At 41.8% G+C, this 19,613-nt stretch overlaps 1 protein-coding gene across 8 annotated transcripts in view; it reads right to left on the bottom strand.

Annotated features, from left to right (window-relative positions):
* The window catches only part of Satb1 (SATB homeobox 1), a 95,582-nt gene that overhangs the window by 60,601 nt on the left and 15,368 nt on the right, over positions 1-19,613 (bottom strand). For 7 of the 8 annotated variants that reach the window (XM_052191799.1, XM_052191798.1, XM_052191795.1 and 4 more), the window contains 4 exons: positions 11,462-11,706; positions 7,607-7,783; positions 6,724-6,850; positions 5,838-5,961 (listed from right to left, as the gene is read on the bottom strand). In XM_052191799.1, coding sequence (XP_052047759.1) covers positions 5,838-5,961; positions 6,724-6,850; positions 7,607-7,783; positions 11,462-11,672 — 639 coding nt within the window. In that variant the 5' untranslated portion in view covers positions 11,673-11,706. Of the gene's footprint in view, positions 1-5,837; positions 5,962-6,723; positions 6,851-7,606; positions 7,784-11,461; positions 11,707-14,151; positions 14,956-19,613 lie in introns of those variants that run through there. The other variant, XM_052191796.1, reaches the window with a different exon arrangement.

Raw genomic sequence — 19,613 nt, 5'->3', positions numbered from 1 at the left:
ATGTGAAAATGATGCACTTACACATTATTAAACACTTGAAATTGGCATAGCTTGAACTCTTCAAATTTAACTACTGTGAAGAAAGAGCCTACAAAATATTTGAGATCAATTCATTCAAGTTAGCCAGTTGCTTTGTTAAAGTTAGCTTTTAGGATTAACAGAAATGAAGGTTAGAAAAAGCTAGTCAGGTTACTGTAAAAATCCTACATATCTAAATCGGCTGGCAATGAGCCTGATTTTCGTCTTGTAAAAAGAAAACTCACAATTGGATGTTCTTGGCTTTTTTTATAATTTAGACATACTGTAATACTGCTAAATAGAAAAGGTAAATGATGTCCTGAGTGGCTTAAAGGGACAAAAAGTTAAATTATGAAAATTGTGGCAATTCACATAACTACCATATAGGTCTGGCTTACCAATGACATAAGACAGCCCACCACTGACAATGGTGGTCACCAATTAACAATAAAATAACACAGCTAATTAGTTTATTAAGGATTTCAGGATCTGACAAAGCAAATACTAATAGCAAATATTAATAAGCAGGTCCCCATCTGTGAGTTCAAGGCCAGCATGGTCTCACAGAGAGCTTCAGAACAGTCAGGACACAGAGGAAAACCCTGTCTCCAAAAACACAGAGATGGATGGATGGATGGATGGATGGATGGGTGGGTGGATGGACAGACAGATAGGTAGATGGATGAGCTAGAGTCCATGCTTAGTAAGATCGAAGAAAAGCTGTGTAATAGTAAAAGAAAAGAAGAAAAAGAAAGAAAAAAGGAGAGAAAATCCTCTAGGGAGCTCCCCTCAAAGGTACATGGTATCAGTTATAGATTTATAGCTCGGCATTAGGAAGGGACAAGGACATCAAGCACAAAACTGTTCCTCAGGTGACATCCTTATCCATCAGGGTAGACTCATCCAATGATAAAAAGGCTTACACTTTGAAACAAATCTGGGAAATTCAACTGCCCACTAGACCCAATAAAAATGCTAAACTTTAACTCTGGTCTTCAAATCAAAAGGCCATCATGAGCTCCATCACACATACCAGCTCTGCAGATGTGAGGAGCTGAAGAGAAGTGACTCTGGACCCTCCCAAATATATCCTTATCCAGCAAATAATCCATCCCCAATCTTCACCTCTACGAGCCAAATTATGCCCTACATTAGGGACAGGAAACAACAGTCCTTTTAAAGCAAGTCAACACACACACACACACAAAGGCACAAAACACATGTGAGAGAAAATAATCCAAAATTAGAATAAACACAGTGGACACCTTGAAGTTTATCAGAACTCCAAGAACGAAAGTGTGTCGTAGACAGATGGAACCACCTTTATCTATGTGTGTGACAGAAAGAGATCCTGGGTTTAGCTCTTGGGCTCTGAGTGGGAAATTCCTAGACAATTTATTGTTGCCACGGCACAGTAAACCATGTATCCCAACCAAACATTCTGTGCCCCAGGTTCCTCATCTGGACATGGGCTCAAATTTTCTGCTACTTAGAAAGAGGAGAATGCTCAGTACATCAAAAGTACCACAAGAGTTAACTACACACTACATTTCAGCTACTATGAAGGAAGCCTGACACACCGGCAGCCTGTCAATATGTTTTAAAAGTTTAATATATATTTTGGAATGAACAAATGTATTAATATGTGAATACATTTCATAGTCTTATGTGAAATGTGATATATGAATACTGATGATATTCTTAGGAAAGAATATGACTATTAATATTTTAAAGTTTAAGAAACATGTCACTTCAGTCCATATTAACTACAAAAAAAAAAAGGTACAGGTTTAAAAAAAAAAACATTTTTATACTCAGACCCTAGGTTTTAACACAGAAAACCTAGTGAACTCTAAGTTTATCAAATACCTATGGAGATAGCTCTCAAGGCTCAAGGAACAAGCCTACTTACAGGCTAAGTATCAGGAGAAGAATGTATTTCACTATGTGTTTTGCAAGCATCTGATACTAATAATTTTAAAATCCAAAATTTCTTGAGATGCTATCAGGAAAAGGAGAGCTGAAAGATCACTTCCCAGGTGTGACTTTTATAAATGGAATGTTCAGGACTATTTCCATATCTTTATGAGTTGAAAATAAAACTGACAATTCTCATTCACTTTACAGAGAACTTGGCTTGGAGCTATCCTTTCTCCAGATTTAAAAAAAAAAAAAAAAAAAAAAAAAAAAAACCATAATGAAAAAGAAAATAGTTCCAATTCCTTTAAAACTATGGAAACTGTGATGTGTGTGTGCTTGCACACCAGCAAGTGCGGTGCAGGAGGGAAGGTTAAAAACCATACACAAAGCAGACTGAAATAAAAACTCTCAAGAATATCTGCCCTCGACATTTCTAGAAAGAAACATTAATTAGGCAGAAGTAACAATTGACCTTTTACTTATGGTACCTTTAACAAAATAATCTGTTCTTGTACCAGTGCATGTTTTTATCTAATGTCTGATTGAATTCCGTATCTAAAACTCTAGGGAAAACAAGCATCAAGCTTAATGTTTTATTGTAAATCAAAATATTTACTTTGATAACTCCCAATTTACATCCTAAATCCATAACCCTCAAAAGTTTCATGACAACAGGCTTTTTTGTTCCGGAATCAGACTGTTTTCTTCTAGGCAACTGCCATTCAGAACGCAACAACCGACCTATCTAACCACATCCACTGAAAACGCAAGGCAACAACAAAGCATCCAATCCCAGATCTATAATGAGCTAAGCATTTTTAACATCCTAGAACATTTCACAAAAATAAACAAGCACGTGATACAGAGAACTTAATAAACACATGTCACTCTGCTCGGGCAGATTTATGGTAGGAAAGAACTAACAGAAATAAAAGCAGGAGCTGTAAATCAAGCTACATACCCACTTATGGAATCTCTCTGCAGCTGGAGAAACCCTGAGACATATATCGAGGAAACATTGTTGCCTCAAAACCTAAGCACTGGATCAAAAGAATCACCACCTATTTTTAATGTACCATAGGGCAAGAACACAGAGCAAATCAGTACCAGGATCAGTCATTAACCAGCACCCTGACTTTAATCTAGAAGGACACCAGCTCCCACACTGTTAAAGGAGCGAGGGGACCGATCCCTTCTAAGACTCCATGTTCAACTGGACATTTGGTTTGCACATTATCAGTCAATCCTCCAAGCACCGGAGGTAAGGCTTGCTGAGCTCCCCAGGTAAGGATCGTGTCCTGGGAAGACCCAATCCTATGCCCTCCTACCCTCTACTAGCAATAGATTTTCAACTCAACATACTATTTAGAGATCCTACAGCCACGCTTCTTACTGGGGATGTTTTAACACATTAGGCAAATCTATAAGATCCATACAATGAGATATACCTAATTAAATATTATGCTACATGTTCTCACGTAATCAATCAAAAATTATATCTAAAGCGTGGGACTCAAAGCACCTCTGGGTATCTGGCTGCATTTCGTACATGTACATTATTTATTTGGTAGGAATTTTCAAGATAATATTTCTATCACCAAATATCAAATGCAAGAGAAAGGAGAGTTTTGTCAAACTCAGTGTATATTTTGGGTATATAGGTCTTAGAAAGCCTTTATCATTCATCTTTCCTAACTTTCCCACAAATCCAAATGGGAAGTAGCTAATAATGAAAACATCCTGAATATCAGATTCATGGACTCATTCTAGAGAAATAGATGATGATGTTGCAGAATATGAAATAACTTCATTTGGAGTTCAGTCTTTTCAAAATACTAATTTCAAGTATCTGTTACTTCTGCTAACATATGCATGATTATTTTTAGAGATATTTTTGGAAAAATGAAGACTGCCATTGTAGCTGGGGTTGCAGTCCCAGCCTTGGTCAGTCACTTAGCTATGGTGATGGGGCCTCTGGCTATGCAAGGCCATGTTTTCTTTAGAAGACTGCTCGTTAGAAATCCACCATCATACCACGAACTCCAAGACTAAGCCTTGGATTCCCTTTTTTAATTCGGCTTGCTGTGATAACTGCCTATGCTTGACTCATTTCTCGTGGTAACATTAAGCGAATCCATAATTAATGTATAAGCAACAAGAAGGTGGAGTTCACTGCCTCACTGGCTGTATATGACTATACAATAAATACTTGGAGCAGATCCTCTCGTGCATCTCATAGAATAGACCTCTACTCTTTGCCTGAGCTGACTTCCAGAATCAGTAGGACACCAGATCACATGAAGACACAGGGTATTGTTACATGGGGTATTTGGGATTCTTACAACATGTTGGGGTAACAACAACATGGTTCACTCTAGGTCAGCCTTCCAATTTTCAAATGCTGATAACCAGGCAAGATGCTGTCTGCAGTTGTCCTCACAACACAGTCCCAGAAGTAAGTCGCTCTGCTTCACTGTGCCATCAGACTGACTTGACTGGTGTAGATTCATTCAAATTACTTTTATTTTCTGGTTATAGGTTCACACTCTCTATCTCAATGGTAAGAACAAGATAGCTGCTGATGGGATACATGAATTGATTTTTAAAGAAAAAAAGGTTTTGTCTCAAGAAAGGAAAATGAACATTTAATAATACAGACAGTCTGTGTAGTCTGCGTCTATAGCTTAATCTAGAATTTCTCCTGTCCTAGAATTGCTAACTAAGATCAAAGCAGAACCGCAGGCCTACAGTGGAGCAAGGCTGAACACACCGACTGCTGAGTAACAGCGGCATAAAGCCCAAAGGCTTCCTCTTAAGGCACCCAGGAATGCTCAGGAGCCTTGTACACACACAAAAATAAAATAAAATATAAAATAAAATAAAATATATGGAATGAATACATACTCTTCACCAACATAAAAGCAAGCTCTGAAACACTACTCACTCCAGAAATGTTTATGCAGAGTAATACAAGTTCAAAGGACTGACAGACTAATATTCATAATTACATTTTAAACTTGAATTAAAAGAAAATTGTTTAAACAAACACTCCAGTTTTTACTGTCTTTTTACTGTCTCCTTTAATGTCTTCAGCAGAGGAGAGGGCGCTGAGGAGCGATGCTGTCCCACACTCTATGGTGACTATCAGCTGAGTGTCATCAGAAAGAATGTTTGGTTTTAAACTTGGCAAAAGAGTAGAGTTTTCAGTCCTTTACCAAAAATTCATTCCAGAAAATGAAATTCAACAATAATAAATCTGTCTCATTTCAAGAAGAAAAGAAAAGGAGTCCAGTTTTAAAAAGTGAACTAATTCTTCAAAATTGGTTGTAAACTCCTAATGGGCAATAATTATGGACCTTTTGTTCCAGGAAAGAGATTTCTTATGTTTATAATTAACATACATACATAATTTACAGCAAACACTTTCTCATTTTTTGTATTGGAGCAAGCGCCCTACAATGGTACCATGATTTTATGTAGGCGGCACCCGGAAGCTATGCACAGTAACACTGCCACTATCACCCCATATCCTAAATGAGAAGGTCCTACCACCCTGAGTCCGCCTCAGAGAGGGCTCCGAGTATTCAGAAGTAAATGTAAGAATGAGCTGGCAGAGTGCAGTGTCTTCTGCCAGACTGCTTTGGTAGGTACAATCCCCACCCGACCAAGGGAGAAAGGGCATTAAAAACAAACAAACAAAAAAAAAAAAACAAAAAAAAAAACCCTCTGTTCAGAATAAGCCAGGCACATTTTCAAAGGTCACCTGTGATCAATCACTTAGCACTTCTAGCAAATTCTGGCTTCAGATACCAGTTGCTTGAAACCAGGGATCCCCATCAGACCTCGAGTGGTAGCTTGCCCATGATGTCTTATTATTTATGCCACGCTATGCTGGGTACCTGTGAAAGGGGGCACTCCTTGGCCAACGAACTCTGATTCATATCTTTCAGTAAGTCCTTCAGAGCGTTCCTCACTGTGGTGTGCGACCATTGTTCAGGAGGCAAGTCTTCTAGTTTAGGGCAACTATTTGAGACACAGATTAGAAAGGGGATTATTACAGGATTGCAGCCCGCTGCAGAACATTCCTTTAAGACAGACAGATTTCATTTTGCGCATCAAACAGATGCATCTGGAGATTGCTCTCGGTCTCCTGATTGTTCCGATTAGTTAATTACTTTATACAACACATCTGCTGTATCGATGCATGAATTATACATCAGCTGCCTGTGGTGGCTATTTTTTCATGTTACTTCTACCTTCCTGCTCTGATGCGCTTGGGAAGACAATTTAAGGTGTACTGCTTTCTCACAAGCCACCGTGAAAAGCATTAGCGTATTAACTGATTTCCTCCCCTGACTCCGTTCATACGAATTAAAATGGCAAAAATACATATATAAATAAATAAGATCATGGCAAAAGCGAATAAGGCATTCTTTCACAAAATGTACACAGATGGCACTGTTCATGATATGCAAAAATATTTTTTTCTTAAGTAAACTTTATGTAAAATGCCTTCTTGTAATGCATCATTTAATTGACTAAAAGTAAAAAGTCCTATCTTTTGATAGCATGCAAAAAAAAAAAACCATAAATTTCGGGGGAGGAAGTAGATTTTAAAGTCATATATTGAACTTGGGGGAAAATAACAGAAGGGGTAAAGTTACCAAATTAATTTGGATTAGCATGTCTCACACGCTTAGTAAATAAAAAACGCAAGGCAGCCAGAGAAGCTTTCGTCCACACGGTCGGGAGAACGTGTCCCCTAGAAGCGCTGCCTGGACTCACCTGTGTAACTGGATTTTGAGAGTGACCACATGATACACATCTTGAAGCATATCTGCCACCGTGGCATCAGGGGCATCTGTCACATACGACAGTGGGACCGGATTCCACTTCCCAACCTGGATGAGCCCTAGTCCAGATAAAGAGAGGACATGCTCAGTGCCGGCTCTCAGGCCCGGTGGAAGACTGCCGTGCCCTTCTGCACTGCCCCCACCCAAAGCAATAGTGTTACTTCTGTGGAAATGATTCCCTTTCTCTCAAAAAGGCAGGTCAATGAAGACATTCACTGCTTAGCTTTCCAAATTGTGAAATTATGTAAATGACTATAGGGCTGTTTATTATTTTGGGAAATAAATACCAATCAATAAAACCTATGCATCAGGCCACATTGTCCTAACTTACAGGAAGTTCTAATAAGACATAGCCAAACCAGTTCTAAATGGCTTTATGATTTAGATAAGATACCCTACTGCAGTGGGAATCAGCATTGAAAACTACTTTACAGCCCATAAAACCATCAGAAACAGAATAAAAGAAACAGAACTAGATATTCAGTCATAAATGCAAATTGACTCTCAACAGTCCATCTGCTCAAATACGCTCCTCACTTCCTTGTGGGTCCTCAGTGGAGCAGATTATTAAGGTCAATAAGCATACTAATGATTCAGCTGAAGTAATTTAAAAAAAAAATTTACCTCGACATTCCACATGAGCAAAATGTGTGTTAACTAAACCAAACTGAATTAAGCCAATTTTTAAAGCCACAGTCTATAAGGAACCAACATAAAACACAGGCTGCAGCTCTTTGAATAAAATATTCCCTGCTTTGTCTGAGAGGCAAACAGGAGGACCAGCGACATCCCAGCCCCACAACTGCATCCTTTACCTTTGGCTTGCGCAGCAGAGCTGTGTGAATATCCTAGAGACAGCAACGCCATCTCTATCAGCTGGTTGAAAAGCATATCCTTTCTCACCAACACAAATTCTGCATGCTCCTCCTTGCAATCATACTCAATGGCATTTTCATAATGTTCCACCACGCAGAAAACTGGTAACATGGTTCCTATCAAAAAGACAGAGAAAAAGATAGAAACCCAACAATCTTCAGAAACCGTCTGGGGGGAGGAACACCTAAGCTATGAAAATAAATCTTCACCACAGTGAGAGGATCCACAGAGCTTCCCAGGCAGTCTGGGGAGAGACACGGGCACATAGACAAACATGCAGTCATCTACTGTTTAAAAGTTGCACAGGAAAGACTTTAATTTCCTTTATGTGAACCTGCTCTTAAGGTAACAGTGACTCGCCATTCATTTGAACTGCGCAGCTTCCAAAATCAGTGAATGCAGAATTACTTTTCTGATCCAACAATAATGCTGACAAGAGACAGATAAGTGTTTGGTCTGATCTGCTTTAACTGCTACACAGTACGCAAACAGAACCCACTGCACTTGTCTTCGAAGAACCCACCTTCTTCCTGCATACACACTTCTGTCAATAATAGGTTTCACCTGCTTGTGCCCAAATTATCTGACTAGACAATTATTTTTCCGCCTGGTTTTCAGTATTTCCTCTAACTGGTTCCATAAAAGAAACATAAAACTTAACCAAACTGGTGCTCATAGACATGGTTTGAATACACAGAATGAACAAAAAGAATACTTCTATCTATGACCATCTACCTGTTTCATCTACCTAGGAAAAAGCCATGACAGCAGCCACAAGTCTAACAATTTCTGCTACAGTTTAACTATGGTAAAAATGACAGAGTGTGAAAGGAAAACTGGCCTTCCTGAGATACCCAAGGAGCACAGACAGACTCTGCATGGGCTCTGCTGCTTCTCTGTCGGTTCACTCTCACCCTGTGCATCACCTCAGTGGCCCAGGCCACATTACTGTTGGGAAAGAGGCTCGGTCCAGAAGCGGAATCCACCTGCAGTGGCACTCAAGGTATGAATGCAGTACACTGTCAGACTTCCGACAGTGACAGAAAAGGGTTAAAACAGAAGCATCTGAACAGTACTGTGGCACACTGCCAGGAGAGTATCATCTTTAGCATAAATGATGACAAGGGTTACTTTAACAGGGCACCCAGGATCCCCAATTAGTTCCACAGTATCCCTGCCTGCATCGGCTCCATCCTCTGGGCTTATATTGGACTCGAAGAACCCTAACTTCTGAAGGTGTTAGCTGCGTATCCACTGTTGCTGACGGGCAGCATTTCCTATTGCCAGAGAGGGCCCTTTACAAATCTTGTATTTGCTTGTTTCTGCTGAAACAAAAGCCGGCCATAAACCAGCCACATCTTTCCACGTGTGTGTCTTCACCAAAGCTTTGTGAACTGTTCACAGGAGATTCCAGCTCTGACAATTAAACCCCTTTAGGTTTACTTAGAAAAGCTCACCAACTCGTTCGGAAGTACCAGCAGGCTAGGCATGAAAACCAAGCTGCAGAGCTTGCCAATACCCTTGTCATTCATTCAGCTGTTTTATACCAGAGAGAGAACCCGTCAGGGATCAGAAGAGAACTTGGGGAGACCGCAGCAAAAATAGCAATATGCAAACTGGTGATTTCTTCCTTGGCTTGAAGGTATTTTGGCAAAATCTCTTAAACAAATAAAAACACCCAGCCCCTTTTTCTTAGTGCTTTCTCAGCTCAGCCACAATTTTTATCTAGCACCTGTCAAACAGAAACCAAGCACACGAAAAATAAGATTTAAAAAAAAAAAAAAAGAAAGAGAGAAACCTCCCAAAAGACTTCTGAATTTTTTTGCTAATTTGTATTGAGCACAGACCCTTCTAGAATTAAACTGTATTTTTAAGATATGTAATTTTGAACGTAATGCATTTCTTAAAGCATTTGAGCAGGAGTGAGATGACCACACTCTAGCTCTCAGCTCCTCCTCACTGCTGATGTCTGAGGAGTTGGGTTTGCAAGCCAAAAACATGTATATTGTTTTTTTTCCTCTCATGGAATCAAACCGAGGTGTCAAACAGGGAGAGGCTTTTCAGACCTCTGCTCTTATGAAATAACTGAAACCTTTTCAAACCACTGAAACAGCCTGGATTGACTCTGTGTTTAATTGATCAAATTTAAAGGTGCCTTATAGATAATAAAGGTGGCTGTGATACGGCTGCAGCAGAATCATCTAATTACAAATCCGGGGCTAGACTGTCTAAAGGACTGTCACGGTTGCCCTCCTGTTACTAGGAGTAATGTTAAACAGGAGCCTCCGCTGGAATGCCTGATTATTCGGGCTGGTGTTTGGCCAGACTTCCAACTACTGCAACTTCATAGCCTTCCTGCATTAGAAAAGGAGCGCTGGTCACTGCTGCAAGCTAAAAATACCACATGATTTAAACCTGAAGGCAGCCTTAGAGGCGTTTGCTGGAGGTTTATGAGCCTGTGTAAACAGCACGGCAGCCATAAGGAGCAGGGAAGTCTGTAGAATCCTTGTCTAAAACTGTCCTGGCATTAAAGTTTGCTGTGCAAATATCACATAATACCAGAGACAGCTGAAATCTCCTATTTAGGAATTTATGGAACTTGTGTGTTTGCAGGCGTCAGAAAGTCTTTTTTATAGAGCCTCAGCACTACATAGTACAATATTAATGCACTCTGTTTGAAAAGCCATAATAAATTATATTTTTAATGCTCTTACCCTGGCTTAAAGATGCATACATTCTTGGCAAACAATCAATAAATAGGGTAATCATGAGGAGAGGCCAAAGAATTTGCTGAAGGGCTGTTTTTCCATTTTTAATAGATAAAGATCTAACAATACGGACTGCTGTGTCTGTTTATTTCAGGATCAATATATTCTTTGTTTTCGCCAAACCAAGGAAAAAATAAATGATTGTATGATAAATATGATAAATGTTATGCATCAAACACAATGAAATTCCTCAGCCTCCTAACTTTCTCTGCTTAGTATTCGTGCTGAGTAAAAGATGGCATTATTATTCTTTGCTTAGCAAATGCAGAAAAAATCTGAGTCCTACATGTTATTCAATGACAAAATAAAGACCCCTGTGAGACACACAGGGTACCCCACCCAGGAACTGATTAGTAGGGACAGCAATGTCCAACACAGGCAAAGTTGTTAAAACTCCATCCATTTAATATCAGTAGAAAATCACTTGTTTGTATGTTTTCTCTTTATAAACTTGCCTAAATCTTCCTTCCCTTTACCAAAAATACTCAAAATTAAAAACCAAAATCAGCAAGTTGGTTTCTTTTTTAAAAAAGAAAACTGTTAACTAATAACTTTGCTCTTCAGAAAATAAACCACAATAAATTACATCACAAATCTTTGTTCTCATATATCAGGTCCATATATCCTGAAGTCCCCTTACTCTCAGGAAAAACCTATGGTGATTCTCAGACAACCTCAGTCTCTTACCCAAGGTTAGTTCAAACAGCAGTCACCTGCACATCCTTAAATGCAGCAGTATCTATGAATGGACCTTGTGTAAACGAAGACCATCACACTTAACTCAGACTTTTACTATCCAAATATTCCAATGCTTCCAGTCTTAGGTAGAAAGAGGCACCACTCAAAACCAGCGCGCATGCTTTCAAAATCTGACTGACACCACAGCCCAGAATGCCATTTAACTTCCCATCAGAAAGAGATCTAGAAAGAGAATATTCCCAGCAGGTTCCAGCCCTACACCTCCACACAGGGTGGCCTTGGGCAGACATCAATCAGATTTCCAGGATTTGATTGCCAAGTATTTACCTTTCCTAAGGTTGGTTTTCATGAGATGGCCCGAGTGTTTTAAAGGCACTCCTTGCATCTTTCCACCTGTGCTCCCAAGCCTTCCTCTTCCTAGTGGGCTCCCGTTCTGCTCCAGGCGGGCAAGCTTGGCCGGTGGACCCTTCGGATCACTCACATTGTTAGACATTTCTGAATGCTCTTTCCCCTGAGTTGCCTCGTTCAAATGATCCATACTCAGTCACTGTCTTACAGATCACCTGCCAGAACTGGAAAAGAAGACGTTATCAGTGGGTGGAGGTCTATAGTTATGCCTGCCCCATACACGTCTTATCCCTAGACATTTCCCTCCACAAACACATCTGTGCGACTATGTAATGATCTACAAGACTGTGCTTCTATATAAATCAACAGAAGATTATGGAGTCTGTACCAACGTACATGAATTAAAAAGTAATTTCACATCTAAAACTAGGAGGAAAAACAGGCTTACAAATTATACTCATGTACTCTCAATTTTTAAAATTAAAAATTCATGACAGACTGATTATAATACTTTTAATAAAGAATGGAAGGATTACCAGTGTAAAGGATTAAACTTACTAGATGCTTACGTTCTCTAACTTACATTTCGATCTATGTTACAAACGAAAACCTCAGCAGAGCCCCACAAACACCCAAATGCTCTTTAGCTTGCCACTTGGCTTATGAGCTAAGGCAGCGAAAAGTTTTCTACTATCTGAGTTTCAAGAGTTCCATGCAGTTAAAGATCTCAAGCCTCTGGTCAAACATGTGACTAGATCATGTCACCCCTAAGCACACCCCTAAGGGTGTGAAGGGCTTCTTCAAATGTCTTATGACTTTTAGCAAGACAACTTTGTTTTTGGAGTTAATATTTCACTTAGGTGTCCACTGATAACTGGATGCTGTTAGTAATTTAAATAGCAAAAAAAAAAAAAAGTAAAAAGACCTGAAAATATGGAGCTCACAAAAAAGTCCTAACAGTATTGACAAAACAGTCTCTAGTAATAAAAAATAATTAGTATGCAAGGAAGTTTGCATAATAATTTCAGAAAAATGTTAATTTTCAGTTGTATTAAATATTAGACTTCAATTTTGAATACTGCTCATAATAAAGCAATTGGTACAATATATTGAAGTTACTTCTAAATTATAGTTTTAAATAGGGCTATGTTATAAACTTTCATTAGCCTTGAAGTCTTGGTAATAGTTAAGAAAGCCAGAGAGGATACGGTATCACTTTTTCCAACTGGCTAATATTTTGAAGTATCTATATACTTTTAAAATTAATTGCTACACACAAACTCTTTGGATCTGAACCAGCTGAGATCCAGTCTGCATTAGCATGGCTTTTCTATAAACATTTTCTCTTGCTAAGTCCATCCTACTTTGTCCTATATGATCAAGTAATGGGCACTTGATCTGAAGGCTTAAGGCAACCTTAAGAATGCCAGTCCAAGAATTCCAAAGTTTGAGAAATAATATTAGCTATTTATCTTTGGACTTGAGGGTGGCAAGCTAAGAACTGAAGGTTTGCCCTTGGTCGAGGTCCCTCCCATCTGGTTTTGGTTTTGAGGTTCATTAACAATAAATGCGTCTTTCTTAACTACTTTTTATCAAGATCACTCTTTCCTATTTTATTAAGCTGCAGTCTAAAGCCAAAATCAGAGTGATGATTATTAACTTATTCAAAACACTCTTGATGTTTCATGTGAACCACAATACAAAGCTGATTTTTCCAAAATTGGTTGCCTTCCCCTCGAGCAGAAGACAAATTTTAAAACATAGGAATTGAACAGAAAAAAAAAAAATTAACCCTTGGAGCAACTTAGGAGAAATAAGGGGGCGGAGAATTCACAGCAGTATCAAAGTTAATACCACAGAGCATATTAGGTCATCATGAGGCTCCTGCAGCACCCTGAGCTGCAAAAGAAAGGGATGGACCTCAATCTAGTTAACGTATTGACTGTCAAACCATCACAGAGCTCATGAAAAACTGATTTTTGAATACACACCTAAAGCATCTACTAGACACTAAGTCATTCTCTAAAAGGTTTGCATTATAAAGCAAAATTACATGCACATAAAACACTCAATTTAATACTCCTTTAAACTCTATGCCAAGGCAAAAGTTCTCCAAACCTCAGGTTAGAGTTGAATCCAGTCACTGCCAACAGGCCTCCCTGGACAACAGCTGGCACTGTGGTTTCAACCAAAGCCCAGTTCAGGAGTCTGAGTTACATATTTTAAAACCCATTTTAGAGCAGTGCATGGATGGCACCCTGAAAGCAGGCTCCTCTCCCCAAACCCTATTTCCCCTATCCATAAAATAAGACCACAGAGGATCCTTCCAGGAAAGAGCTGGTGAACTCCATCTCAGTAATTATTTCCTTTAAAAAGCAGGGAATAAACGCAGGAAATTCTAATTTTAATAAAATATGCTTTTTCTTTTTTCTTTTTTTTTCATCGTGGGATCCTTTTCAAGAGTTCCTCTTGGGATTCTGTCCTTGCTCAATAGAACCCCAGAAGCACATTTGAAGAGCCTGTGCCCTTATCCATTCCATATGGCCGGCACGATCCAGGCCAAGCTTTCACTGTGACCTTTTAAAGAGACAAAGAAACAAACTACTATCTAGCAACAGCAAAGCTGCAGTTTTACTGAGTGAAATTAGCAAAACCGACCTGAAACTCACCACTTCAAAACTTGACAGCATATAAATAACAAAACAAAGGAGATTTCCTTTGCAGCCCGGGCTCTTGAAGTGAAGTTCAAGACTGGTGTTTTCTATGTCCTTTTTATTATTATTATTATTATTTTAAAAAAAGCAGCAGACCTGAAGGCGACTTCCCCTGAAATTGTATTATTTTCTCTTCCCTTACCCCCCGCCCCGCTAGGCGGGGGAAGGGCAAAAATAAACGTCTAGAAGAGTAGATACGGGAGGAGGGGGTAAAAGAAAAAGTCACAATTCGAAAAATAGCATAGCTAGTTTGTAAAATGTCTAACCTCGGAGAACAGGGTTTGGAAGGGGAGGAGGGGAGAGTAGGAAGTAGGGAGGAGGGAGAAGGTAAAATTGATCTGACAAGTGATTCGTGGGGGGGGGGGGGGAGTCGTAAAAACAAAGCAGAACCCGTTAGGAGCTAAACACTGGTGGTACTGGGGAGGTGGTGAGAGGAAATCTCTTAAAAAGAAGGGGGGAAATCACTGCGGACAAGAACCCCAGAAAGGGTGGGGAAAGGAATTTAAAAAAAAAAAAAAATAGGTACCCTCGCCCCCTCCTCCCGCTGAGCTCCTGGGAGAGCGAGTAAACTCGGCTTGGTGTCACCCTCGCCAGACTCGTCCCAGACCCGGGAGCCTCCTGGAAAGGCCACCTCGCTTTCTTCCCAGCCGCCCCCTCCCCCTCCCCAACAATCGCGACTGTGATTAACAAACCTTAAACTTTTTCCCCACCGCCTCGCACCCCCACAGAGGGTATCTAGCAGGGGCCTGAGAGGGTGAGGGGTAGAGGGTCGTGCCAAGAGCCCCGGGAAGGCACTAGGAGGCCACTTGGGAGGCCGGCGTCACCGACAACAACCCCGGGGACCCTCTCCCTGCCCATGGACGCGGGGACCCGGAGCGCCCGGGAGCATCGACGGGGAGGGAGGAGCAGGGGGGAGGGGGAGATCCGAGGGCAACCCCGCCGCCGCCTCCTCGGCGGCCACTCGCTCCCCGCCCCCTCCCCCCAAAAGTCGCCAAGCTCTCACTCAGCCCGAGTCGGAGGTAAACAAGGAGGTCGACAATGGCAGTGGGACTTGGGGGCGCAGCCGCCGCCCGGAGGCCCCCCAAAACTGATGCAGAGTTGCGCGGAGGGTGGCGGGTGCCCGGCTGCAGGCGGGGTCCCCACGCGGGCGGCGAGGCCGGAGTCGCCGGCGGCCCGGGAGAGGTGCGCGGGGGTCTGCGCGCTCGTGTGAGCGCAGCTCCCCGGACGGCTGCCCGTCGCTCGCTCGCTCGCTCGTGTCCCCTCGCGGCCGCTCTGCCCCCATTAAACCAAGAGTTGACTCATCCCGGCCGCGGTGGCCGCTGCCGTGCCGCGCTGGGCTCCGCGCGTCCTCCCGGGTTGCAGCCCTCGCCGCCGCCGCTGCTGCCGCCACCGCCGCTGTGGCTGCCGCTTCTTCCTCCTCCTCATTTTAATGCGAGGCACCGGCTGGCAGCGCAGCCTCCTCCCGGCCGCCCGCAGCCTGCTACCCCGGCGGGGCCGCCGCGTCCCGGGCGCGGGAGGGGGAGCGCGGGCGGCGGGGGCAGGGTGCGGGAGGGCCGGGAGGGACCGGGCTCAAAACCCGGGCTGGAGGGCCGGGATCGGGGGAGGGGCGGGGGCGGCGGCGGCGGCCCGGGAAGAGCTGAGTGGGGCGCGCGCTGGCGGCCGGGCGCGCGAGCATCCGTAATGAGCCGCGAGCGAGAGGCGGGCGGCCGGCCGAGTGTACACAATGCCCGGCGGCCGGGGGCGCGGGGAGGATGCGGAGGCGCCCCGGGCAGGTGCGTGCGGGCAGCGCGGAGGAGGGGCGACTCGGGGACCCTGAGCCGCCCCGGAGGGACGGGGGCGGGGGCATGCAGGTGTCACTTGAGGTGGGCAAGCAGCGGGGTCGTGGCTGGAGGAAAGAGCCCCACGGAGTGCCTGGGTAGTAAGGCAGGCAAGACAGGCGAAAAGCCTGGTGACGCTCGCCCTAATACTTATTCTCCAAGGAATGTGATCTCTAAACTGCCAAGAGTGATATGCAGTAACAACTGACTAAGGGCTTTAGGAACAAGTCAGAGCTATAGATACGTTGGACTTCTGAAACACGCAGCGGCCCGAAGAGCTGGAGTTAAACTAAATTTGGGTCACTGGAAACACACACCTGACTTGCTATTACAAAGGAAAAGATGTCATCACTTTTAAAATACTTCCCATCGGGCGAATATAGGAAAGTTTGGGTTACTGAATTCATCTGCTGTAACAATAAATACTTTTGTCATCAGATAAAGATCTCCTGTTACATTATTGGTCATTATTACACACTATGACCGTCCTTGGGTAGTTTACTAAATACAGTCCACATAAAAATGAACACCAGGACATCTCACCTAAAATAAAAATGCATCTTTTAAACACTGAGGTTTGTCCCACCCGAAAGCCCCTCATCAAGCAAGACCCAATGTTATATTTTGAAGAACTGTTTGTGAAGCATACAGTAGTGGAGGAAAGATGTGTCGAACTGAAAAACACTGTGTGATACATTTTTTTTTTTAAGCAACAAGTTAGGACAACCACAGAGATAAGGACGAGATATGCAAATGAAGCTCTTTAAAGCGACCAATACACTCGCAGGCACACTGTTTACACTAGAAATCTAAAAAAAGCAGAAGGTAAAGTAGGGGAAATTACTGCCTCCTGGGGTGGGGTGGGGGTGCAAGTTTAGGAGGAACACAGAGAAAATAGATTGCTCCAAGAGCACCCAGGTTCGACCACAAACCGGAAAGGTTAGTCAAAATTGAGGAAGGCAACCATGAATCTTGGCACCAAAGCCCCGAGAAAGAAAGAAAGAGAAAAAAAAAAAAAGGAGCATGTGACAGCAAGGCAGAAACATACCATCCAATTCGAGGGAAGTTTACCCCATCTTCACCACACAGGCTAAGAGCACATTTTTAAAAGTTGAGATGTGTGGGAAATGTGGAGGCTATTTACAGTATAATAATCAATAAGAAAAATACAAATACAGCCAAATATAGCACTTGTGTGGGAGTCTGTATTGTGACTGGAGGCTAAACTTATTTTGAAAGATATTTGATATTTAAAAGAACAAACATGATTATCTTGATAAGAACAATGATGTTTTTTCAATAGGATACATTAAACTTTCAGTCTCCAAGGTGGATATCTGAATAGTCCTTCAAATTGGTAATGCCTGACATGCTTCCCTGAAACTTGACCTTTCTTAGTAGGAACAGAGTGTTCTAGTGTCATGCTGGATGAATTAAGAAACAATAATAAAGAGAGAGAGAGAGAAATTATACAGGCCTACAAAGGCAGCAATATGTCACTTGCTAATGCAACTCAACTTCAATTGAATTCTTAGAAAAAAAAGAAGGAAGGAAGGGGCAAACTCTCTAGCTGTTGGTCAAGACAAAATCTGAGCTAAGTTTCTGAGATGTCGTATTACAAGAGAATGAAAAATACTATGTTTCTCCAATAACTTTACACAAATAAATATGACAAAATGCCTCCTGATTGCCTCAGTCTCCCGGGGACCTGATCTATGCTGATGTAACCTGGGAAATTTTAATCTTAACTGCAGCACCTTTTCCTCAGGAACCACAACCTATTCATAAACAGAAATCATTAAAGTATGGAATAAGGACTAACACGGCCTTGGGGGAATGGTGGAATGAATAAGCATAATAGCATGTAATAATGACTTTATTATAAAGAGTAACAGTATAGGAAAATCACCAACCTAGTAGTCAGGCACATAGAGTCATTTTGCTAAAACAATTACTTTCTTAAAGAATAAAGTATATGCCTTTAAAAAAAAATGACCTGGAAGAGAATGATACACAGGCGAAGACCTAGTGATGTACCACAGGGATGAGCTGTACTGCTATGTATGAGAGAGAGAGAGAGAGAGAGAGAGAGAGAGAGGGGGGGGGGGGGAGGGAGAGGGAGAGGGAGAGGGAGAGGGGGAGGGAGAGGGAGAGAGAGATCTTCCTTACTAAACTTAAACTCACTATAGCTACTAAGGAATAATCAGTAAAATTCAATCAAAGTAATAAGAAAAAAAAAGAAAGGAAATTAAATCACCTTCCAAGATCTATGTGATCATAATTGGTCCAGTTGGGGGCAAAAATATTACCTGATTCTACAGGGACAGCTTATCTTTAGCCATAAAGATACAAGCAATTGTTGAAAAAAAGTTAAAAACAAAATAAGATTTATAAATCTTGCTATCAAACTGGAGAATTTCAACAGCATCCCCAGTGCATGAACTATTTAGCACATGGATACCATCAAAAACAGTGCGTCCATCTTCTCTCCTGTGGGGAAAAAAAAGGCATCTAAACCGCATACACAAAGGAAAGGAGCATGAACTATCCTAACAAATACACGAGATTTTTAAAAACTTCATGAAAGGACTGCTGCGTGCTTCAGATGTTCTCCGAAGGCGTTAAAACACATTTAGAGTTGTGAATGGTGTATATAGTCTTAATAAACAGAGAAGGCATTAGACCCTGAATGCTTTCAGATACTGCGGTTCCTCTGGTGACAGTAAAGCAGCCCTCACCAGCGTAAGACTTTCTATGGACATGGTTTGCCCTGGTGTTTATCTTCTTAAATTCAAATCCAGTGGGCTGTCTCCACTCTAATGTAGCTTCATCTATGCAATGTGTTATTTTCTGTCATGTCAACTCCTTGTTTTTGGCTTTGGCTGCAGGTGGTGTCCTCTGTGGATGAGTTTCTGGGGATATGGTCCGTGTTGGCCATATAAGGATGCCTACTCCAGGCCATGTTTTGCTGTCCTGTGTCTCATTTTGTCTGTCTGGGATGTCAGTACTGATTTCTATGTGTTTCTTGAATGGACCAAACACCACTTTCTAGAGCAAGGTGGGAAACAGCAAGGCTGCAGCCCAAACAACTTGGTCAAAACATATTTTCGTGAGGAAATGCAATATCCTGTAAATATTTGCAGCCTCTTATCTCAAATTATCTATGACCAACATCATGACAACTGCTTACAGTTTAAGAAAGCAGCTACTTGCTCAAGTTCGTAAGTTTGAAGTCTATGTCTTACCCGGCAGGGCATATACTAACTGACTTGTTCTGCTATCTGTGGGTTCTGTAGCCAACTTGACTCAGCCTTGAACTTGAAGTTCAAGTGAACTGCCCCATCATTTTCCCTTACTAAAGTCCTTGACTAATCCTACAACAAATTCTGGGCCCTAGTATATATTCTTCTATTAATCTGCATTTCTCCTTTGTAACAGCCACACCCAACCTCCAGAGTGATTATTAGTCAAGTAACCATCTCCCTTCTCAGGCTGAAAGCCCTTTGAGTGCAGAAGTCTCCACTAATTACCATAGATGAGAATTGAAAGCAGTATTCTTGCATTTTTTGCATTGCAACTGCATACTGAAGAGCAAAGAAC

This window comes from Apodemus sylvaticus, chromosome 9 (assembly GCF_947179515.1).
Source record: "Apodemus sylvaticus chromosome 9, mApoSyl1.1, whole genome shotgun sequence".
NCBI classification, from domain to species: Eukaryota; Metazoa; Chordata; class Mammalia; order Rodentia; family Muridae; genus Apodemus; species Apodemus sylvaticus.
The sequence above is the reverse complement of the archived record's forward strand: the minus strand, read 5'-3'. Positions and strand labels throughout refer to the sequence as shown.